The 25282-nt window shown below is 47.0% G+C and overlaps 1 protein-coding gene across 1 annotated transcript in view; it reads left to right on the top strand.

The window, feature by feature from the left end:
- Positions 1–13185, top strand: part of BCAR1 (BCAR1 scaffold protein, Cas family member) — a 71286-nt gene extending 58101 nt beyond the window's left edge. Inside the window, exons 3-7 of the mRNA XM_070760679.1 lie at positions 4109–4258; positions 5045–5140; positions 7261–8361; positions 9445–9534; positions 12372–13185. Coding sequence (XP_070616780.1) covers positions 4109–4258; positions 5045–5140; positions 7261–8361; positions 9445–9534; positions 12372–12890 — 1956 coding nt within the window. The 3' untranslated portion in view covers positions 12891–13185. The remainder of the gene's footprint in view (positions 1–4108; positions 4259–5044; positions 5141–7260; positions 8362–9444; positions 9535–12371) is intronic.
- Positions 13186–25282: the final 12097 nt, after the last annotated feature.

Genomic DNA, 25282 nt, shown 5'->3' with positions numbered 1-25282 from the left:
GAAAGGAAAGAGAGAGAAAGGGAGGGAGAGAAGGAAAGAGTGAGAGATAGAAAGGATAGAAAGAGGGAATGAGAGAAAGGAAAGAGAAAGGGAGGGAGAGAAGGAAAGAGTGAGAGATAGAAAGGATAGAAAGAGGGAATGAGAGAAAGAGGAAATGAAGGAAATGAACCCCACCCCCATATGACCAAAGCGCCCCCCCCCCCGGGCCATGGAAAACTGGTCTAGCTTAATGCCGGTCCCTGGTGCAAAAAAGGTTGGGGACCTCTGCATTAGAGCATCCAGTTAAATGGAGGGCAGCAGAAATGCACGCACACGCACACACACACACACAGACCAACCATTTTGAGACAATGCAGAGAATGTTATCACCAGGCAAGGAGCAAATTAAAAAGCTGTCTCAGTTGATGAAAATTAGTAGAGTTGCCTCAGCAATAACCTTGCAGCGAATAATACAAAGCGTAAGAAAGAATAGAGGGTGCTCTTGCTGGTTAATCATATTTAAGAAATGACCTTTGGCTTATTAAGTTAGGAAGACACAACAGAACCAACAGAAGGAAGCAAAGAAAGGGTTTAAAACATCCCTTTACAGTAGACAACTTGTGATCCCTTGGATCATTGTTTCAGAAATATTCCCTTATAATGGCAGAGCTTTTAATATGCTGGAAAGGTTCTTGAAAATTCAGGGAGATTCAAAGGTGTACTTGCCCCAAATGTAGTCCACATTCAACTATATAGAGCATCCAAGAATTGACCGCAGGAAATATTATGTCATTAAATGCTTTATGATAATTTTTATGTCATAAAAAGGTTCATAAAATTTGCCAAATTTCAATTCTAAATGTCCTAAATGTTGGACACATTCTATATGTTGACCAATTTGCCCTACATTGCTTCATTTTGCCCAGTTAAATATTACGCCTTTATCCACCCGAGACAAATTCCTTGTCAAGATTCCAGGTAATATCTGAACTAAATCAAAATGCTCCTCAAGGTTTCAATTTAATTCCAGAGCCATCCTGGCACCTGCACTGGGAAAACTGGATCTGAGTTTCCCGCCCAGTTGAAAGTTCACATCCCTTGTCCCTCCCCCCAAACTTGTCACGTTGGTCACTCAGATTGTCCAAGCGTGGCCAGTCCTCCTTCCGCTTCCACCCAGGTGGGTGGGCATAGGATGTCTTTGAACCCCTTGAAAGAATGCTTTGTGGCTGCATCTGTTCCCTCATGAAAATCACTCACTAAAATCCCAGGAGAGAGAGAGAGAGAGAGAATGAAAAAGCTTGTAAAGTATTAGGAACCCCATCTTACCGCAGGATAGTGTTTTGCTAATCTTCCAGCCATTCTGAAACTAAATTTTATCAGACAATCAAGCCAATTTCCAGGATGGTGTGCAATTCTGCTACTGCACCTGGGCCATGGGCGCCCCTGCATGTCCATGCACGATTTCACCACCTGCCCAGGTGCAGTTGCATAATTGCGCTGGACTCCGCTAGCACCGAGAGCCACAGGGGTGATCACATGTCACCGTCCCACCTTAGCAGCCCACCTTTGTTGCTCACCTCCCAAAAACAGGTGAGCACGTGGGCACCAGCAGGGGAGATGAGGCTCATCCTTCCAGGCTGTCTTGTTCCCCAGGGTGGGGCCTCTGCTAGAGTGCTCTGTATCCAGCTACCCAAATTGCTAGTCCGGCATCTGTTATGCCGGGCCCTTCACTAATAGCCCCCCAGTGAGTTAGGAAAGCAAATTTAAACACACACCGGCACAGAAGAAATGAAAATAGTTTATCCAAACTGTTTTTTAAAGCACACACTTTAAAAAGAGCCAAATTTCTCTCACCCAGATAACAGTCCTAGAATGTGGCCAAAAGCAAAAACAAACGAACAATTAAGGCAGCTGTGAATCCTCACAGCCACCCCCCACTATGAGTCCACAAGAGTTAGTTAACTATAAAGTGTCCAAAAAGTCAGTAGAAGTCCTGGAATAATCCACGCATTAGCAATAGTCTCTCTCCAAACGGATACATGCCCACACTGCACTCCCCAACGCCCGTCATTTATCACCAAACCCATTAACCCAATTGCCTCAGCAACAGGTGTTCTCCCTTATCTTCGACGATACCTGCGCAGCTGGTCCCTTCTTGTCATGAGCCTGTGCATACGGGCATCTACCAGCAGATTCTCCTCTGAGTCTGACATCTCACCAATGGGAGCATTAACTGATGGGCTGGCTGCATCCATGTCTCCGTCTGATTCCCCTCCCCCACTGTCTACCCTTGGCAATGAATCTTCACTATCAGAATCTTCTGAACCCAAGAATTCCCCTGAAGCAACATCCAAATTCCCCATTGCAGAAGCTGGCCCAGAGGCAACCACAACAGCATCTAGAAAAGCTCTTCTGTCCCTGAAGGTCCTTCAAGAGGAAGATCACCTGAGGCAGGTTCTTTTTTTAAAAAATTAAAAAGGGTTTTTTAAATTTATAGTACAGTTTAAAAAGACAAAACAAACATTAAAAGACAAGTACAGTACGGAAAGTCCAGTTTACATAATTCCACTGATGCCACTGGATGTGTTGTGTCTCCTGCCAGCTATCTTAGCTGGAATCAGCCAACCACTTGCTCGGTGCCATGCGCTTCCATCGGCTGTTTTGTGTGGCAAGTGAATGGCAAAGAATGCCATTCGCTGAAAGACTTTGCCCTTGCGGCTCAGGAGAGGTGGAGACAATGGGATACATGCTCCTGAGATGCTCCTTTTATACGGAGATTTGGAAAAAAAATATATTCTGCCATTAATTGCAAGGTATCCCAGCCGCTCAGACACTACCTGTCTCCAGTGGCTGCTTAAGGATGAACAGGCCACAATTACAGCACAGGTGGCCAGATAAGAAGAGCATACAAAACATTTGCCACACCAATCCTTGAATACAGCTCATCTGTTTGGAAGCCACACTGCATTTCGGACATAAACACTCTATAAAATATCCAGAGATACTTTACGAGAAGAGCCCTTCACTCGCTACAGAATACACAACTAGACTTACAATCCTCGGTTTAGACAGCTTAGAACTATGTCGCCTTAAACATGACCTAAACATAGTCCATAAAATCATCTGCTAAAACATTATTCCTGTCAACAACTATTTCAGCTTCAACCACAACAACACACGAGCAAACAACAGATGCAAACAGTAAAACGCTCCAAACTCAACTGCAGGAAATACGACTTTAGTAATCAAGTAGTTGATGCGTTAACTCACAACCTGGCTCTGTAGTATCATCACCTAACCCCCAAAACTTCACCCTTAGACTGTCCACTGTTGACCTCTCCCGATTCCTAAGAGGTCAGTAAGGGGCCTGCATAAGTGCACCAGCGTGCCTTCCGCCCCCTGTCCTAATGTTTCTCTTTTACTAGTATCATGTATATAAATATTATTATATCTTGGTATACCACCAATACATACTTGACAAAACAAATAAATATATAAATAAAATAAATAAATTCTGTGCAGCAGTAGTGGGGATTCGTCGCAAATATATGTCTTCACCATAGTGATATATGTATGTTTGTATGTATGTATGTATGTATGTATGTATGCATGTATGTATACCAACTGTGGCTAGCCTTTAAGTGTCTGATCCACCATAGCTAATTTATATGACAAATGTGGCAACCCTGTTTATTCCTTTCCCTAATAGTGTTAAACTGACTATAGACCTCACAGCTTATGGACTGTAATTTTAGTAGTATAGACCATGCGTATATGACAGACTGGACTTTATCAGGGATTTTATCTGTCATTTACTATTTTATTTTGCAAGTTTTGGTTGTATATTTGCTGGGTATTTTTGTTTGTTAGTCTCTGGTCTATGACTGTCATAAAATTGAATTGAATTGAATAATTCCACTCTATTAGCTTCTTTTCCTAAATATACATACATTATCTACCCTAATCAGAAAAAGAAATGAATAAGAGAAGAAAAGAAAAGAAATTTTAGGAGGAAGAGGTCCTGAGGTTCCTGATTCTTGATCAAGTCAGCCATCTTTCTTTCCCGGCCACCTCTACCTGACCTGCCTAGCAGTGCCAACTCTAAATCACCCCCTTCCCTCCTCTGCAGGTGGTGATCCCCACACGGGTGGGGCAAGTCTACGTTTACGAGCCCCCCAAAGGAGAACAGCAGGACGAGTATGATGTTCCTCGACAGCTCCAGGAAATCTACGACGTGCCCCCCACAAGGGGCTTGATGGGGAACCGGAGTGGCCAGGAAGTGAGTGCCCTGGCTTTGTCTCTTGGGGCAAGGGGACAGTGGGGAGGGGGTTGTGGCGGGGACACACCCCGTTTTTACCCTCCTAGCCAAGACTTGTCAAACTGGGCTTAGGACATATGTGGATTCTTTGAGGATCACTTGAATTATAGTTATTTTGTTACATTGATACACCTCCTTTATCGCTAAGCGAAGTGGCTCTCTCAAATTTTTTGTCTTTAACGTATGACCAGATTTGATCCACAAATTTCTGTTGTTCTGTTGTTAGGTGAGATATTTGTTGAGTGACTTTTGCTCCATTTTATGACTTTAATTGCCACAGCTGTTGAAGGAATGGAGGAAGGAAAGGAAAGGAAGGAGGGAAGGGAAGGGAGGAAAATAGCAATGGCCCTAAGACTTATATACTCCTTCACAGTGCTTTACAACCTTCTCTAAGCGGTTTACAATGTCAGCTTACTGTTCCGAACAACCTGGTTCCTCATTTTGCCCACATCAGAAGAATGGAAGGCTGAGCCAACCTTGAGCTGTTCAGGATTGAACTGCTGGCAGTTGGCAGAATTAGCCTGCAATACCTCATTCTAACCACTGCGCTCTCTTCTGAAAGAAAGGGGGAGGGAAGAGAATGGAGAAATCAGAAGCTACCCAAACCAGGAGGGGGATTCAGCCCCGAGGCCTGCAATAGGTCCGAATCCTGAGACAAGAGGCGCAGGCCGAGCAGATCAGAGAAAATCAGGGAGCGATTTTGGTTTAACTGCTTGAAAGCCGCTTCACAATCTCTCCTTGGTCCAGGTTTACGACAGCCCTGCGATGATGTGCAAGACCACCAACAGTGGAGCCCATGAGATCTACGATGTGCCACCCAGCGTGGAGAAGAACTTGCAAGTGGTGAGTGGGGGGCCCAGGACCACCCTGGATTGAAGTGGAAGTCATGGTTTAGTTAACTGGAAGGGGTTGGGAGAAGGGGCAGTGTGGTTGAACCAGTGTTGGACATCTGGTAAGGGGCACCAGCCTGTTGGAGGGCAGCGAAGGCCTTTGGGTGAGGCTGGCATTTGGCCATTGTGGGTCCTCCGTGGATTTTCCATTGTGCGTTGTGAGAAACCTCTCCTACATACAAGGAAATCCTCAACGTACGACCATAACGAAATATTCTATAAATGTCTGTTGCTAAGTTCAGTGAGTTTAGTCCCATTTTTTAAATTTTCCTTGTCACTAGAAACTGCTGCTTTCCCCACCCCACTCTATCTTTTAAAGGTAAATCCTTGACTTATGGCCACAATGGAGCCCAGCATTTTGGTCACTAAGTGAACATTTGTTCAGTGAACCCGGCCCCATTTCACCATCTTTCTTTCCACCGTTGTTAAGTGAATCCCTTCCGTTGTTTAAGTTAGGAGCCTGATCTGTTAAGCGATTCGGCCTTCCTCGTCGACTTTGCTTTTCGGACAGTCGCAAAAGTGGATCACGCGACCCTGGGACACTGTAGCCGCCATCTTAAATATGAGTCATTTCCCAAGTGTCTGAATTTTGATCACATGATCACAGGGAATGTTGCGACGGTCATAAGTGTGAAAAACGGTCACAAGACACTTTTTTCGTTGCTGTTGCAACTTTGAATGGTCACTAAATGAATGGTCGTAAGTCAGGGACTGTCTGTATATTCTTCCTGTCTAAGTATGACTCAGCCTCCTTTGCTGGACTCGGGATTTGACCCAGTGCCACCATAGGTGGGAGCCTGAGCGAAGATGGGAGAGCAGAGCCTGCAGCTAGAGACAGGTTTGCTTAGTGACCATTTAAAGTCACAACTGCTAAGGAGTGAGCAGAGTTATCTCTGAGTGGTCAAAGAGGAAACGTGGAGGTCTTGCAGATATCCAGCTGGTAGCCCAGAGATGGGAGCAATAGTTCAGTAATACAATCCAGATACATTAAGTGTATAAAATACTACTTACTTTGGCAAATATCTTAGTCAAGAACAGTCCTAGTCCTACATAGTTAAATCAGTCAATACATCTTAATCAATACTACAAGCTTCTCCAGCTTACAAATACATAAACCATCATTTGAACATGCAGTTCTCTCTACAACATGGTCACAAAGACAAAACAGAAATATCAGAGAATAATCAGAGAGAGTGAATCTCGCTCCTGGCTCCCTCTTATGGCAATCCATAGCACTAGCTCATAAAGCAATAGCATTCTAATACATGTAAGCATACATGGTTGGTTTATTCTATATATTGCCAAACACAACTAGTTATGTAAATAGTACTAACAGCAACAGTGCGAAAAAAAGCAACTTACAATCAGTCCTTGCACTTACGACTGTTGCAAGGTCCCCAGTGGTGGGGCTGCTGTGCTTTCTCAGGGGTTGGGGGAACCTCAAGCTAAGGTTCCATGCAGATTGGAGAACCCACAAATCCCACTCCTGGCTGGCCCCGCCCACCCCACCCCCTTCTCAGGAGTCGCCACACTGCTTGTTTTGGATGCAGGGCATGCGCGGAGGCACAGCAGGCTGAAAAACAGGTCAATACATATACAAAACTATAAGTCTTACTTGTTCAGATTACAAATACATAAACCATCATTTCACAGTTTCTACTGCAGCAGTCATGGAGAATGTAACAGAAATAGAAGAGAGAGTCAGAGAGAGAGAATGATGCTTCTGGTTCCCTCTTATGGCTATCCGTAACACTAATTCTTAAAGCTATAGTGTTTCAATACATTTAAGTATATATTGCTAGTTTGTTTATGTATTGCCAAACCCAACCAGTTATGTACTAACAGTATCACTAAACTTTGTGCAATTGGCAACTCAACCGCTGTTACTCTGCTGCAAAAAAATGTTGGAACATCTGGTGGGTGATACGCCTGATTTTACAACCTTTACGTCTTACAACCATACTGGGCAGGCTCCATTAAGGTTGTATATCAAAGTTTTATATCAGACTCCATTATGACTGTATATCAACTACCTGTACAGAATTGGAACAGTTGTCTGGTTTATCTTTGCAGTTATATGACATCCCTCCCTCGGTCAGCAAGGATATCCCCGATGGCCCCCTGCGGGAGGAGACCTACGATGTGCCACCCGTCTTCTGCAAGGTGAAGCCCTTCGATCCATCACGTCATCCACTTATCCTGGCTCCGCCTTTGGCGCCCCTGGCAGATCCTCCCTTGCCTGAAGATGTCTACAATGTGCCTCCACCCGCCACTAAAGGAGTGTCGGAAGCTCAGGAAATCTACGACGTCCCACCAGGGCTGAGGAAACTGGCCAGCCACGAGGTGTACGACGTTCCCCGAGAGCTGACGATCGGCAGTAAGGACGGAGAAGCCGACTACATCTACGATGTTCCCCCGCAGGCCGATCGGGCCTCCAGCACAGGCAGCACCCGGAGCAGCCTTTCTAATTCTTCTCTGGACATGGTGCCAGTTCGGGAAGCTCCGGACAAGGAGTTACCCCTCGACCAGGACGTTGCGATGGAGACGCTGGCCCGACTCCAGAACAACGTCAACACGGCGGTCTCGTCTTTCATGTCTTTCATTAGTGGCAGCTGGCGCAGCCCCAAGAAGATGGAGGTCCACGCGGGCCACATCCGGGGGGCAGCGGAAAGCGTCAAGGGGGCCCTCAGGGAACTGCTGGAATTTGCTCGCGGGGTGGTGAGCAGCGCTGCCCAGACCTCCGACCGCTCCCTCTATTCCAAGCTCAGCAAGCAGGTGCAGAAGATGGAGGAAGTGTACCAGGCGCTACTACGGCACAGCCAGGCCCTGGAGGGTTGCGGCTGGGCCCCTAGTGCCCTGGTGGCAAGTAAGCCGGGGACACCGGATGACCTTGAACACCTGGTCATGTACTCGCGGGGGGTGCCCGACGACACCAAGCAGCTGGCCTCCTTCCTGCACGGCAATGCCTTGTTGCTCTTCAGGCGGACCAGGGGGTCCCCGGCCTCCTCGGGGGAAGGTGGCCACCCCCACGGCACGCCCTCCGAGAAGGCCAGCAGCATCCAGTCGCGGCCCTTGCCTTCTCCGCCCAAGTTCCTGGCCCAGGACTCACCTGACGGGCAGTACGAGAACAGCGAGGAGGGCTGGATGGAAGATTACGACTACGTGCACCTCCAGGTGGGCATCGGCCTTGGGGCAGGAGGGCTGGGGGGCAAGGAAGGGGGAGCTGGGAGGGGAACTTGTCCCCCCTCTCAAACCTGGGAAATGTAGCCACAATGGGATTATCGTGTCTGGTAGGTTCACGCTGCTTGCTCAGTTGGTGATTTCTAGCAGTTCCTGGCTGATTTTGGCTCATCTAAGAAAGGATCTGGTTAGTGCTTGGATGGAGACATATAGAAACAAAGGACAAAGGTTATCCAGAAAGGAAGGTCACAGGGCACGTGACTCTTGCGGGGAATGTTTGCGGGGGGAGTTGGTATGACTGTTGTGTAGCAGGAAGCCAGCGGAAGAGAATGAGCAGTGCCAGGGGTCAGGAGATCACCGACTGGTGTTGTGGGGAAGGTTGGAGAGGAGCGTCCTCATTCCATTTCCCTCCAAGTGTGAAGTATGTGTAAAGGCAGGAACGCTGCTGCGATGGGGGCCCAAGATGCTTATTGAAGCGCACAAAATCGACAGGGTCAGTGCCGCCCGAGAGTTTCTTGACCATTTCGAGATTGAAGGAGAGGCTTTTCTCAACTGTATAGTGAGTGACAGGAGATATGAAACTTGGGCTTATCACCTTACTCGAGAAAGCAAACGTCAATCAATGCAGTGGCGCCACACCCCTTCTCCTTCAGCCAAAAAATTCAAAACCCAGCAATCGATGAGAAAAATACCAGGCACCTATCGCAGCCACGTTCCTGCCCTTAGCATCCAGGTAGCATATTGCAGCGCACACTTCACACTTAGAGGGAAACAGAATGAGGGCGCTCCTCTCTAACCTTCCCCACAACGTCAGTCAGTGATCTACTGACCACTGTCACTGCTCGTTCTCTTCCGCTGGCTTTGCGCTACACAATAGTAATACCAACTTCCCCTGCGAACACTACATGCGAGAGCTACATGCCTTGTGACCTTACTTCCCAGATAACCCTCGTACTTATCTTCTTTTTCTTAATCAGAGTGGTCAGTTTTGCCATTTCAAGCCAACTCCATCCACTCCTGCAACCATTTATCCAGGGTGGGATTTCCGCTGACCTCTTTTGTTTGTGTCTCGAATAGGGGAAAGAGGAGTTTGAGAAGACCCAGAAAGAACTGCTGGAACGGGGCAATGTCATTCGGCAAGGCAAAGGCCAGCTGGAGCAACAGCAGGTCTGTCGGGGAATTGTCTCTCTTACATATGTGTATATACACACACACAAATCCCAAGCTTATGGCCATCTCTGGCTCCCAACTGCCCCGCCTGTTTTTTAAAGAGAAATTTCTGTGTGAGACAAAAAAGACTGAAAGCGATTTGTAGTCCTTCAGTCGCAATTCTTTCTCGACAGGTAATCCTCAATGTCAAGCTTCCAAGTAACACATCCCATGAAATAAAGTCCATGTCAAGGTTCCTGGTAGCATCCGAATTAAATCAGAGTCCAAGTCAAAATACTCCTCAAAGTTCCAGTTTATTGCCGGAGCCATCTTGGCACCTACGCTGGGAAACCTGGATCTGAATTTCCCACCCAGTTGAAACCCCCCCCCCCAAGTGTCACGTTGCCCATTCAGATGTGCCAGCGTGGCCAGTCCTCCTTCCACTTCTGCCCAGGTGGGTGGGCATAGGATGGCCTTGAACCCCTCGAAAGAATGCTTTGTGGCTGCATCTGTTCCCTCATGGAAATCCCCCCTCCCAAGTTCCCATCAACATCAGAAGCCTTCTATCAACAGTGCGGCAAAGTGTTAATTTCTCACCAACTTCTGTACCGGGCTGACAGTCCAAGGGGTCCATTTTCCACCAAGGTCTGTTTATTAGGAACATATTCAATTGGCAAGGACCTGGTGTGATTCTGACTCTGGCCAGGGTTTGGAATTGCACCCAATAAAAAGCGAAACTTTGAAACTTCCCTCCCCGTGCCCGAGTCCCAATCTCCAATCAATTCCATCAGTCCAGTGACTCCAAATCCCAGCTTCCTCCAGCTGCAGGCATCTTCTCTGTTCCCACGGGAAAGAATCCCACCTAGACATAACATTCCCCCTTTTATCTCTGCACCCCCTCTTTCAACAATTAGAGCAGTGATGCCAAAACTTTTTTTTATTATTATTACAAAATGTTTTATTTATACATATATATACATAACATACAAAACAAAAGACATTTAAAAACATTGGACATTTGTGTAGCAAATCTGTGTTACATTTCTTATTGTGATCACAAAACCTTTTTTGGTTCACGTGACAAAAGGGGGCCATAGGGAGGAGGGGAACACATTATTTTTCAGAGCACCAGAGAGCCAGACAGGGAGCTACGGCTTCTTGAGAGTGGGTGTGTGGTAGCATGCGTGCAAGTGCCCACACCCCTCCCCTGCCCCCCATGCATGCACGCACACACACACTCACCCGCGCTGCCCCCCGCTCATGGGCACAGGCATTGGAAGCCTGGAAGGTGAAAAAAATGCCCAAACAGACAAACTGGAAGTTTGGAAAACACATTTCAGGTTTGCCATTGTGCTGTTTTTTGCACTCTGGAGGGTTCCAGGGAAGCTTCCTGAAGCTCCGGTGTGCAGAATACAACACAGCGGCAAACCAGAAATGCATTTTTCCAAACTTCCAGTTTGTCCGTTGGGGGATTTTTTTTTGCCTCCAGGAAAAAAGTGTCCAAAAAATGAAACAACCTTTCCCAATGCCGAAAATCCCAAGCATGCGTGCGCTGGAGCTGAAACATGGCAAAGTCTCTCTCGATATGGTTCCGCGTGCCACCTGTGACACGCACGCCATGGATTTGCCATCCCAGAGTTAGAGTTAAATTCCTTTACTTGCAGACCTAAAAACTAAGAAGAAATAGACAAAGGTTACAGTAAAATATGACTACACATTAAGTAATCGTTAGGGTCAACATCAACTTGTGACTAGTCATCGAACAGCCATTCAAAGTTGCAACAGATTTCAAAAAGGATGATCCGTTCTCAAATTTACGACCGCTGCCCCCCCATCCACCCCCACAGTTCCTTTATCACATTTTTGGATGCATGGCAACTGACTCACATTTTCAATAGGTTGCAAGCAGTCGTAAAATCAAGTCCGGTCATGTGGTACCTCAATTTACAACTGCAGTCACTTAAAACCAAAATTCTGATTATGGTTGTAAATCGAGGACTACCCAGACCTACGTAACAGCTTGACCTATTTCCAAAACTATCAGTATCGGATTTTTGCGAAGCTTCCTTTGGTGTAAAAAATGTGTTCAATCAGCCCAAACAGCAGCAATCCTCATGTCACTTGGTGGTTTTTCAGCTGCCGGTGTTATAATTATCATTAATTATGGCATCTCCTGCCTTTCTGCCAACAGTTTGTTATGTATTTTCCCAAAAATAAAACCGGATCTTATATTAATTTTTGCTCCAAAAAGATGCATTAGAGCTTATTTCCCAGTTGGATCTTAATCTGGGGGGAAGTACAGTACTAAATACATCCATCTGGCTGATGATGATAAGAGCTGAGGTGGCACAGTGGTTAGAGTGCAGCCTTGCAGGCTATTTCAGCTAATTGCTAGCTGTAGTTCAGCAGTTCAAATATCACCACCGGCTCAAGGCTGACTCAGTCTTCCAGCCTTCTGAGGTGGGTCAAATGAGGACCCAGATTGTTGGGGGCAATAAGCTGATTCTGTAAATCGCTTAGAGAGGGCTGTGAAAGCACTATGAAGCGGTATATAACTGTAAATGCTATTGCTGTGATTTTAACTGGGGCTTATTTTGGGGGATAGGGCATCCTGAAAAATCATGCCAGGGCTTATTTTTCCGTTGGGTCTTATTTTTTGGGGAAACACAGTAGATGAGGTTAGTTAAAATAGCACGTGCCTAACGATCTTAACAATCAACTTCATTAACTCCTGTAAGGACCGATAATTGCAGGTGGATAATTGCAGGCGGTGTAGTTAAGCATTTGGATTTCCTTTAGATCTATAGTCAGGCCAAGAAGACAGGCTGATGTCCACTTTTGTCCTTTGTCCACAGCTGAAGCAATTTGAGCGACTGGAACAGGAGGTCACCCGCCCTATCGACAACGACCTGTCCAACTGGACACCCCCACAACACTATCCCCACCTGCGGGGGGGGGTCACAGCCCTGGGCCCCTCCGACCGGCAGCTGCTGCTCTTCTACCTAGAACAGTGCGAAGCCAACCTCACGGCCCTGACCAACGCCGTCGACGCCTTCTTCACCGCCGTGAACACCAACCAGCCCCCCAAGATATTTGTGGCCCACAGCAAGTTCGTCATCCTGAGCGCCCACAAGCTGGTCTTCATCGGGGACACGCTGTCTCGCCAGGCAAAGGCCCAAGAGGTCCGCCAGAAGGTCACCCACTACAGCAACCTCCTCTGCGACCTGCTCAAGGAGATCGTGGCCAGCACCAAGATGGCCGCGCTCCAGTACCCGTCCCCGGCTGCTGCCAAAGACATGGTGGAGCGGGTCCATGAGTTGGCCAACAGCACTCAGCAGTTCCGGATGGTTTTGGGGCAACTGACGGCCCTGTGAAGAAGTGGAGACGTCCTTGGATGAGTGAATTGACTGTAAATATTTTATCCGGTTCACCTGCCCTCTGAAGAAGGGTTCAGCGGGATGCTGACTTCTCCTTCCTTGGTAGACATGGACCATGCCAGTCCTGGACCCCCACCCCCACCCCACCCAAACTCTTGCTGCAGCTGGGAAGACGGTCCCACTATCCCTTGCAAACGATTGTAGACGGCAAATAATTATATTTTCCTGTTTGATTCCAGAACTGTTTGGCTAACGATCACTATTTAAATCAAATAAAGAAACTTACAATCCAGTCTGTTGGGGCCTAAGAGAGACCCTTCTCCATGGGGCATGAGTGAATGTGAAAGAGAGGCGGGGGGGTTAGCTTGTCTGCCCCCAGTTTGAGTTTTCCTGGGAGGGAAACTTCGGGGTTTCTGAGCTGATACTGTTGGTTGCAGTGAGGGGCTCCTACGGGTATGGTCAGGTACGCAGAACGGGTAGAAAAATTTTGAATTTTTTTTTCTTTTTTTCCCTACTGGCCTCTGGGTATATTTTTTCCTATTGCAGTAAATGAGGTTGAATGTGTATTAGAAGAGCTGTGCGTTCGTGTGTGTGTATATACACTTTATATAGTAGATAATGTATATTTTTGTGTGCCTGTGTATAATATGTATGTATACATACGGCATATAAACATAGGATTAAATAGTATATTTTGGGTGTTCAGTAATAGTAAATAGAGAGGGAAATTGTCTCTCTTTGAGGCGAGGAGGGGCCAGGCATCCTAACCCTAACCCTTGATGTGAGTGACGTCAAGTTGGCCACCTTTAAGCCAGTCACATGACCTTTAAGCCACCCCGTGGTCACATGATTGTCAAGTCACTCCCACCTGGTCACATGACCGGCAAGCCACACTCACAAAATAAACCACGGCCACAATGTGGAAGTAAAATTTTTTGCAGACCTTCCCTGGTTGTTTGGCAGCTTCTTTCCACAGACTCGGAGAAAACAAAGCCAGTGGCCTTGGTGCCTGGACGTTCCCTGCCAAGTTCTCCCCACTTTCATCCAGGCTTTAAATACTTCCCTTGTTGTAAAACCAGCCTGAATTGAAGCATTCACATTACTTTAAAAAGAAAAAAAAAGATGTTTGGCTTTACTGGGGCAAAGCCAACCTTTTAGCACCCTGCAGAATCGGCTTTTCCAGGAAAAGGAGAATTTGGTGTGCTTGTCCCAAAAGGGAAGAATTCATGTATGCTGGCCAGCTGATTTTTGGCTCACATAGAGGCTCTGGGAGGGCATTTTTGGCTTCCAGAGAGCCTTGAGGGGGATGAAGGAGGGTGTTTTTAACCCTCCCCCGGCTCCAGGGAAGCCTTTGGAGCCTGGGGAGGACGAAATACAAGCCTACTGGGCCCACCAGAAGTTGGGAAACAATCTGTTTCCAGCCTCCAGAGGGCCTCCAGGGGGTGGGGGAATCTGTTTTCGCCCTCCCCAGGCATCGAATTATCGGTGTGGGAACTGGCACATGCACAATAGCGCACAGGCACGCTCTTTCGGCACCCCAGGGAAAAAGGTTCGCCCTCACTGTTATAGGGCAACAATTTTTGAACCAAGATACCTGAAATGGGCATAGGTCCAAAATCTGGTCTCCCCGGGGAATGCAATAAGGGACGATGTGGCTGCTTTCAGTGCGACTGGCGGCTGCTGCTGTGATCACACAGTCTTCATTTTCAACTTTGTATGAGAGTTTCCCAGGCCGTCTGGCAATACCCCACTCCCTTCCCCGCTCAGCAGCACCACCTGCCTCTCTGCTGGGAAGGGAGATTTCTGATTTCCTGCAGATTCCCACAAGGAAATCTTTAAAAATGGGCATCAAGTTAGGGGTTGCTCCTGGTCTTTGCCCAGTCATAATTATCCTATTTCTCTGTTTAAGGGAGGAAGGATGACCGAAAGGGCAACTGAATGGGGCATCTCACCTGAATGCAAGACAAGGAACAATTACTGGAAACTAATCAAGGAGAGAAGCAACCTAGAACTAAGGAGACCTTCCCTGGCAGTGAAAGGAGTCAGTGGAACAACTTGCCTCCAGAAGTTGTGGATGCTCCATCATTGGAGGCTTTTAAAAAGGAACTGGAATCGTATAGGGCAGTGATGGCGATTCACATGCCAGTGATTCACATGCCAAAAGTGGGGGGTGCGGGGGTGCTAGCATGTGTGCATGTGCCCACACCCCTTCCCTCCTGCCCATGCGTACGCATCCCCCCAGCTGCCCCCCGTGCAGGAGCGCAGGCCTTTCTGAAGCCTGGTAGGCAGTGGGGGGTTCCTACCAGTGTGGTCCAGAGTGCTGCATGGGTATGAACCTACTGATGATGCTAGTTTCCATGATTTTTTACCGATATGTCTGTGCCGGAAGAAGCCCGCCCGCCCGCTCTGGTCTTAATGCTGACCTTTATTCTTCATCCGAAGCACAGCAGAGGGCTTCTTCCACACAGAGATGCTGGGGAAAAAATCACCGAAAATTGCATCCGTGGGTCACTACTGTTCTGGTTTCTGGTAGAAATTTAGCAATTACAAATGATTCTTATTAAATGCATCATTTCATGAATAAAGAAACGCCATTTATTTCTCTGCTCTCCTGTAATTCAGACACATTCCATACATGCACTCGGTCCCTTATCTCTCTTAGCTGCATTCCTCACATTCCTTCTCCTGCTCCACTTAACAAGATTTATTTTCCTAACAGCATGACTTTGAAAAACAGCAGAACTGACTGTTAACAACACAGAATACTTTTGCTTACTTTAGCGTGGCAAAAACACATCCATTTTCCCTTCAGCAAAGTTGAAACTCCACCCTTCTTTTCCACTGACCCCCTGACGTGTCAAATACATCACTACAGTATTTAACCCATTCCTTTCCTTAATATCTTCTTCCAGACCTCTGTTCTCTACGTTTTTGGGCCCTTCTGAATTTAGGGTTAACCCAGTGAGCGTCTGATTCTCCCTCGCTAGATCCTGAACTCATAGCCCCATCCTGTGGCTGGCCTCCCACCTGTTCTACTACCTGTAACCCCGGGCCCCCCACTAATTCATAAACACTATCTGAATCCGAGTTCCCAATATCTTCGTCATCCTCCACCTACCAGCACTCTGGACTGCATCGGTAGGAACCCACCAGTGCTGGTAGGTGGAAAAAATGCCTAAAAGGACAAACTAGAAGTTCGGAAAAACGCATTTCCAGTTTGCCGTCATGCTGTTTTTGCACTCTGGGACAATCTTCCCTGAACCCTCTGGAGTGCAAAAATACAACACAACGGCAAACCGGAATTGCGTTTTCCCGAACTTCTGGTTAGTCCAATTTTTTTTTGTCTCTGGGGCTTTATAGAAGCTTCCCTAAAGCATCCAGAGGGCGAAATGGCCTTTCCCAGGGCTGAAATTCAGCTGGCATGTTGGAGCTGAAACATAGAAAACTCTCATGTTCCCTCCCATATGGCTCCGCATGCCACCTGTGGCGCACATGCCATAGGTTTGCCATAACGGGTATAGGGTCTCCAGTGTGAGCAGGGGGTTGGATTAGATGACCTCCAAGGTGGTCAATGGAAGGATTTATACTCCTTGCTGACAGCAATAATGGTCTGCATTGTTTTAGAGTAGCAGTCCCCAAACGTGGCAACGATGCTGGCTAGAGTACACTGGGAGTTGGAGTCTACAAATCTTTAAAGGTTGCCAAGTTTGAAGACCTCTGTGTTAGAAAGTAATTGAGGCCACTTGGAGGTTTGTTTTCTCCCCCCCCCCCGGGGTCCCCTGAGTGGCACAAAAAACCAAAACAAAACAAAAAAACCACACTGGGCCCTATCGAACAAAATGAAATTCTCCACTGCACTGGAAGGAGAGTCCAACATGGGTAATTCCTCTAGTCTTATTGGTAGGGACTGAGTTTAGATTAGCATATTAATGAGGTACTGCCCCCTAGCTGCCCCAGGAAGTCAGTTTTAAAAACTCAGTCTAGTGTAGGGACGTTTGAGTTTGCTCTCCAATAAATCCAGATTTGGGTTTGTGTAAAAGGTTGTATTTTTTGTATTGACTGTATTTATTATATGTATTAACTTTATTTTACCTTCCAGGTTGCAAAGGATGGGCCTCTGCCCTTCACGGGCACCACCCCCACCAATTCCCCCTTATAGGGCTTCTTCTCTCCAAGAGAGATGTCCTGGGGAAGGAGATTGCAGCCCTTGGTCACTGGCCTCCGTGGCAAAACCTGGCTACAAGCCTAAGGTGGGGGGTCCGCCCCCCCCCATTAGGAGGCTGTAACTGCATCCCGAGAGGAATTACGGCGGCAGAAGACAAGAGGCAGCAGCGCCTCTCAGCTGTTTGATTGCCACGTTATCAGAGGATTCCCTCGCTGCCCCGGAAAGCCCACTGGAGCCGCGTCACAGCTGAACCGATAGCAAAATCGGCATAGAGATAACGGACCCGGAAGTGCTGGGGAGTCAAGGACCGCTTCCCAGCTGGGTGGGTCTGAGGGCAGGGCGTGGGTGTTTGAGCGACCTGACAGCGCGAGGCAGCTTAGAGCGCTGCCGGTCAGGACCATCGTGCCCACCATTTTGGGGGCGGGCGAATCACGGCCAAGAGGAATTCAAGTGCGCCTGCCATTTTGGGCAGCTGTTTGGCATGAAAAAGACCTGGGAAGGCTAACGTGCAGCCGCGGTGCCCCCAGTTGACCCGAGGCACCATTTTTGCGCGATTCCTCCCCTGAGACAGGAGGGGCCTTGGAGGGCAAGATCACGCCACGCATCTCAGCTGTTTGTCGTGAAAAGCGCCATCTTGCACCTGCGCAGCTGCTTCCTGAGGAGGATTCTCCATTTTCCGAGCAACAGGACTCATGTTACCACTGGCTGCCGGGGAGTCATTAGACCATACAAGATCTTCCACCTGTGAGTACTATGGAAGGACAGGAGTCACTGGGAGAGAGAGCTGCCCCCTCCCCCATGGCTGCCAAACCCAAGGAGAGAGCCCACACTAGTAGGGCAAAATCTCAGGCTTCCTCAAGGAAGCAGAAAAGAAAATAAAGACTCTAGAACAAAAGCTTGAAGTAGCCTTACATCCAGTTGCCCGAACCCCCTTGGGCCTAGTCCCAACAGGGCCACCTTTTCAGCAATTGCCACAACCCCTAGGCCTGGCTTCACCCCAGACCCTCGTGAGGCCGGCTGGATCTGCTACAGAAGGGGACTGGTCTCCTGACCGCCAATTACCCCCACTACTAACTTCGGCAATCCTCTCACCTGGCCTCAGGCCTGAAAGACCTGGACCATCGAGCCAGCCCATGCACATTCCTACTATCTCTCCAAGGGGCATTCACCTCTCTTCAGCCACATTTACACCTACTGCTGCGGGATTATGGTCTCAACCCAACACTTGGCAAGGTCTACCCCCTGCCCTACAGTATATGATAACAAGCGCCTATTCCCAAGGCATGGCGGCGGGGGCGCAACAGCACACCTTCCAGTACCCCCACCAAACCCAGTCCAGAGACCTGTGGACAGCACCACCGCCCCCTTCAGGGTTAGAGGCCTTGGCAGAGGAGCCATCTCTAGATGAGGGCAGCGACAGAGACTATGACTTATCAGAGGATGAGACAGCTCCCGAATAACCGCCCTTTTCTGGTCTATTCAAAACATCGCTCTTCAGAATATTACTGCATAAAGCGAAACAGATTGTGGACCTGCCAGGCTCCACCAAATCCTCAGACACGGCAGAGGCACTAAGACCATCAGCAACCCTGTTCAAGGAGCCTGTCAAAGAATTGGTTCATATTCCGTTTTCTGAGATTTTCTTGGAGAACATAAAGTGCCCGTGGCAGCATCCAGCGGTGGCTCAAGGGCCTTCTATGCTGGAAAGGAAGCTCTACACCTTCGATGAGGAAATTGAGGCACTATTACAGTTTCCTACCATCAACAAACCTATAGCAACCCTGGTTTCCAATGCTCTAGTGCCATCTAAAACAGCTGATGGCCTTAAGCCGGATGACAGGAAGGCGGCAACATTGTTGTGCAAAATGCATCAAATGTCCAGTTGGAGTCTACGGGCGGTTTCAGTAGCGTCGTTTTTCAATACAGCGTCAATCATGTAAGTTCCTCCCATGGAAGTTAAACTTGGGTATATTCCATGTTGGACTCCCCTTCCAGTGCAGTGGAGAAAGACTGTTGTACCTACTTGAACGGTCTTCTCGATGCACTGGAAAGAGTGTCCAAACCCTCCCAGCCAGTTGGCCCAGGGGTGATTATTATCTACAGTTCAGTTGACAGTTACAAGTTACTATTGTTGAATAAATGTTGTTTAGTTTACCTATCCTATTGCCTTCGTTTTTTAAAACTGACTTCCTGGGGCAGCTAGGGGGCGGTACCTCATTAATATGCTAATCTAAACTCAGTCCCTACCAATAAGACTAGAGGAATTACCCATGTTGGACTCTCCTTCCAGTGCATCGAGAAGACTGTTCAGGTAGGTACAACGGTCCTTCTATGTAGAAAAAAATAAAGTCTTACACAGGTACGAAAAACCAAAAGGACACAGATAAACTGGGTGAAACCAGGCTTAATAGCAGTAACTAAGAGAGATCTTGGAGTCTTAGTGGATAACCAGCTACACATTAGCCAGCAATGTGCACTGGCAGCCAAAACAGCCAATGCAATTCTAAATTGCATGAACAATCAAGATCAAGGGAGGTACTATTACTACTCTATAAAGCCTTAGTAAGACCACACCTAGAGTACTGCATCCAGTTTTGGTCACCACAAAAAAGATGCTAAGACTCTATAAAAGGTGCAGAGGAGAGCAACCAGGATGATTAGGGGACTAGAGGCTAAAACATACAAAGAGTGGTTGCAGGAACTGGGCATAACCAGTCTGACAAAGAGAAAGACCAGGGGAGACATGAGAACAACCTTCCAGTGCTTGAGGGGCTGCCACAGAGAGGAAGGAGATCAAGCTCTTCTCCAAAGCGCCCAAAGGCTAGACAAGGAATAATGGATGGAAACTGATCCAGGAGAGATTCAACCTAGAAGTAAGGAGGAGTTTCCTGACAGAGCAGTTAACCAGTGGAACAGAAGTTGCCTTCGGAAATTGTGAGAACTTCATCACTTGAGACTTTCAAGAAGAGACTGGATTGCCATCTGTCAGAAACGGTGTAGGAGCCTGGGCTTGAGTTGAGGGTTGGACTAGATGGCCTGCAAGGTCCCTTTCCAACTCTGTTAATCTGTTGAATGGGTGTGGAGCCTTCTTGGAACTGCCGAAGGGCAGCTGTGCTTTCTGCACGATGTCATTCTGTCTGATTGTCTGCTCCTCAAACTGAAGCTCAAACGGTTCCCTGGAGGCTTCAATTTTTCTGGATATCTGTTCATACTCCCACACCATTTGAAGGATGTTCATCCCAAAGTGAACAGCTAAATGTCTATGGAGAATCTCAGTCATCCAGGTTGTGGTTGCCCCAAAGGTGTTTTTATTAGGAGTCAACTGGATTTTCCTGGATTATCTTTGGAGACCTTTTAGCTTCTCATCCAAGAAACTTCTTCAGCTCTGGATGAGAAGTGAAACTTCTTCCCTCCTGAAGAATCCTACCCAGGAACTGGTGGCCTGCCTCGATAGACCTCTTCCAACAAAGGGTTTTCAAAAGTTTTGTTCAATATGATATAAAAGGTTGTTGAGAATCTGGAAAGAGTGCAGAGAAGAGCAACAAAGATATTTAGGGGACTAGAGGCTAAAACATGAAGAACGATGGCAGGAACTGGGCATGGCTAGTTTAATGACAAGAAGCACCAGGGGAGACATGATAGCAGCCTTCCAATATCTCAGGGGTTGCCACAAAGAAGAGGGAGTCAGGCTATTCTTCAAAGCATCTGAGGGCAGGATAAGAAGCAATTGGTGGAAACTAAACAAGGAGAGAAGCAACTTAGAACTAAGGAGAAATTTCCTGACAGTTAGAACAATTAATCAACGGAACAACTTGCCTCCAGAAGTTGTAAATGCTCCAATACTGGAAGTTTTAAAGAAGATGTTGGATAACCGTCTGTCTGAAGTAGTATAGGGTCTCCTGCCCAAGTAGGGGATTGGACTAGAAGACATCCGAGGTCCCTTCCAACTCTGTTATTATTATTAAAAGACAGTTGGGAAGAGCCAGAGAGAAAGGAAAGAAAGAAACAGGGAGGGAGAAAGGGAGGGAGAGGGAGAGAAGTTCTGTTTCTAACTGGCCTGCCTCAGATGACTTCTTGAAATCAGCTGCAAAATGGAGGACCTAGGAATTGTTCTGGATTCTGGTTGGAACTTTGGTTAATTGGAAATAACGCTTACTGAATGCAGAGATATATAAATCAAAACTCCATCTTTATTTCTCCTCTCCATATTCAAAATGCATTACAAGCAGTCAAATGCATCTAATTTCTTCGCAATAAGAGCACAAAAGCATTTCTCCAGCACTCCTCCCTTATTTATGCCTAGATTTATGCCTAGGCAGCATTAGTCTAAAGCAATAAAAACAGCTGTTAATTAACAGAGAAAAGACTTAGCTTACTTCGTAGCGGCATTGTGGCACGTCCATAATTGATTTACAACATTGAAAACTCCGCCCTTCTTCTCCGCTGGTACCCGGATGTGACGAATAAATCACTTAAGTAATTAAGTTCCTCTCTTTAATATTTCTTCCCTGACAATTGTTCTCTGCGTCTCTGCACCTGCCTGAAATGCGGATGTAAACATCTATTATCTGTCTCTTCTTCACTGGAGTCTGGTCTCATAGCAACATCCTGTGGCCGGCCTCCCTACCTGTTCTGACACCTGTAACCCAGGACCTGCCACTAATTCATAAACACTATCTGAATCAGAATCTGCAAAATCTTCAACATATTTCAACTGACCAGGAGTATATACAACAGGAATGAGAAGTTGCGAAAAACAACCCAACACAAAACCGAAGCACGTGTTTTGGCAGGCTTACATCTCTTCCCAGAGCATTTGCTCCTTAGGGAACACATGTATTTTATTAATTTATCTCAAGGAGCTTCATTCAGGCAGTCCCTCCTTGGACTGGTGGACTCTCAACCCTGTGAAATAAGTTGGGCTAAGAGTTTTCACCCATTGAACTTCAGTAGCTGAGGGGAGACTTGCTACTCATCCAACCCATCGATGTTTAGAAAACATTAGCTACAAATGAAGACTTCTGTAGGCACCGGGGTAGAATTCTATCACTTGAGGCTGGTTAATTAAGTTATATTGAAGATGTCCCAGGATTAATGAGCTAGCTTGGCTTTCTTGTAGGTATCCTTAATGGTTGTGTTATTGATTGCACCAATCTATTCTTCTGGACCCATTTATCTTAGCCTTGAAGGTTTAAGATGAATTCCACTCTTCTGCGTAGCCAATGTCATGGTTCCATTTAGCATCCAAACTAAATCAGAGTCCAAGTCAAAATACTCCTCAAAGTTCCAATTTATTACCAGAGCCATCCTGGCACCTACACTGGGAAGCCTGAATCTGAGTTTCCTACCCAGTTGAAAGTTCACACCCCTTGTCTCCCACTCACTAACCTGTCACGTTGCCCACTCAGATTGTGCCAGCATGGCCAGTCCTCCTTCCACTTCCGCTCAGGTGGGTGGGCATAGAATGGCCTTGAACCCCTCAAAAGAATGCTTTGTGGCTGCATCTGTTCCCTCCTGAACCCCTCCCCCTCCCAAGTTCCCATAAACATCAGATCTTCTATAAATAGTGTGCAAGCCGTTAATTTCTCACCAACTTCTGCACTGGCTTGACAACCAGAACATCTGGATGGAGATTCTGCCAGAGACAATGATGGGCAAGAACAGCTACTGGCTAATTCCAGATTTTTTAGGCAGATATGTCAATTTTGAAGAGCTTTGAGAGGGAGGGGAAACAACCCTGAAGAAAATTCACCTTCTTTGATCTGGTTGTGCCACTTGGCCCTGCTGGAAATTGCTTCCCCCTATGCAACTGGGCCTGTGATACCAAAAGCCTATTTAGCCAAAACTGGAAGACCAGCTTGAAAATGAGCAGTTCTGACATTACTTCTGGTTCCAGCTCAGCATTTTTTTCAGTGGCTCAAGTTTCCTGTGACTTCACCTTTGGTAAGAATTTTTTCCAAGTTCCACTCCCAGTTTCGAAAGTCCAGTGGAAACAAACCAATTGTCCAGTGTGATGATGATGATGATGATGATTTCAACACTACAACACAGCAAACAAGATCACTATGCTGGATTTCGTATTTTGTCACCAGTCGGGCACTTCCCAGGCACCTAGGACTGCGTGATGTGGTGGCGAATTATATGTAACGATCCCAGTAAAGCAGCCTTTTGCAGTTGACAGATGGAGATTTTGTCAATTCTGATGGTTTTCATATATCCGCTGAGATATTTTGGCACTGCACCCAGATTATTATTATTATTATTATGTCAATACAACACAGCAAACGAGATCACTATGCTGGATTTCATATTTCATCACCAGTCGAGCGCTTCCTAGCACATAGGACTGCGTGATGTAGCGGCGAATTATATGTGCCGATCTCAGTAAAGTGGCCTTTTGCAATTGACAGATGGAGATTTTGTCAATTCCGATGCTTTTCAAATGTCTGCTGAGATCCTTTGGCACTGCACCCAGCGTGCCAAGTACCACTGGGACCACTTTAACTGGCTTATGCCAGAGTCGTTGCAGCTTGATTTTTAGATCTTCGTATGTCACTAATGTCTCTAGCTGCTTCTCCTCAATTCTGCTGTCCCCTGGGATTGTGATGTTGATGATCCATACTTTCTTTTTCTTCACCATCAGGACGTCTGGTGTGTTATGCTTCAGAATTCGGTCAGTCGGAAGTCGGAAGTCCCACAGTAGTTTTGTTTGCTCATTTTCAACCACTTTTTCGGGCTTATGATCCCACCAGTTCTTTGCCACTGGTAAATGGTAGTTCTGGCACAAGTTCCAGTGGATCATCTGTGCCACAGCATCATGTCTATGCTTGTATCAGTCTGTGTGATCTTTTTGCAGCAGCTGACTATGTGATCAATTATTTCATCTGTTTCTTTACAGAGTCTGCACTATTTAATATTATTATTATTATTATTATTATTATTTAGATTTGTATGCCGCCCTTCTCCAAAAACTGCAGCTGATCGTGAGTTACAAATCTGTTTCTTTTAAAATAACTGAATCAGCGAAGGCCTGCTCATCTTTGCCGCTGCTACCGTTGTGTTCACCAAGACAGTCGCGGGTGCGCAGACACATTGCCATGAAATTCGGCTTCTGTGCATGTGCTGCAAGTGAAATCTTGTGTGAGGTTGCTCGCGAGAGAGATTTCGCCTCTTTTTGGCTATTTCTTTGCTTCCGTGCATGCGCAAAGCAAAAAAACACCCCAAATAGACGAAATCTCGTGCACCCGAGCATCCTCGCGTTAGATTTTGCGCATGCCGAGTATCACATGGGGATGCATGGGCATGCATCAGGGATGCACAGCTGCTTGCGCATTGTGATTTTCGCTACCACACTGCTGTGTGGCCCTGTACCAGGTACAGCCTGTCACTGATACGGATTGAAATTCAGGACAATGCACAGTCCACCACAAGTCCAGAAGTTCCTTTTTCAAGAGGCAGCTGGACATCTGCTTTTTGGATGAGAAGCGAAATGTCTTCAAAGAATATCAAGAAAGTCCAGGTGCTTCTTGCCCCTTTGGGACAACCGTGACCTGGAATCGCTGAGAATCTCCATTGACAGTCCACCACAAGATTGAAATCCCAGTATGGAAATATCAAAATTCATTGGGATATTTTCCTAGTTTCACCCCTAAGAGTGCCTGGAGAGAGGAATAGCCCAAGAAATCTTCTTGTGGCCTGAATCATTAGTGATCCCTCTACCTAACTGCCTTGTTTATAACCAGCCTCATAATTTGGTGAAAATTGAATAGGTGTTGATCAAGTGTGAGATTGAAAAATTGTAGTAACCGGTTTGCTGCCTGGTTGCTGGGTTGGCAGGGCCTACTTGGACTCTTGCACCAGGGCGGGAGGGAGCATTTTCACCTCCCCAGGCTCTAGCAGCTGTCCTGGAGCCTCCTGGGGGGGGGGGGCAAAAACTGCCTCTCCCGGGCACTGGAGGCCCTCCGGAGGCTGGAAACAGGCTCATTTCTGGACTTCCGGGTCTTCCGGTAGGCCCATTTTTGTGCTACGGCATGCCCTCTGCCTTCAGAAGTTATGGGAGCTTCATCACTGGAAGTTTTCAAGAGACCGGACTGCCATCTGTCAGAAATGGGGTAGGGCCTTGATGGTGAACCTTCCTTGATTCATGTGCCAAAAGGTGGGGGGGGCCGTGCTAGCATGCGTGCACATATCCACAACCCTTCCCTCCCCCACATACATGTGCACC

The sequence above is a fragment of the Erythrolamprus reginae genome, chromosome 9 (assembly GCF_031021105.1).
Source record: "Erythrolamprus reginae isolate rEryReg1 chromosome 9, rEryReg1.hap1, whole genome shotgun sequence".
In the NCBI taxonomy this organism is placed as follows: domain Eukaryota; kingdom Metazoa; phylum Chordata; class Lepidosauria; order Squamata; family Dipsadidae; genus Erythrolamprus; species Erythrolamprus reginae.
This window is presented reverse-complemented; position numbering and strand designations above follow the sequence as displayed.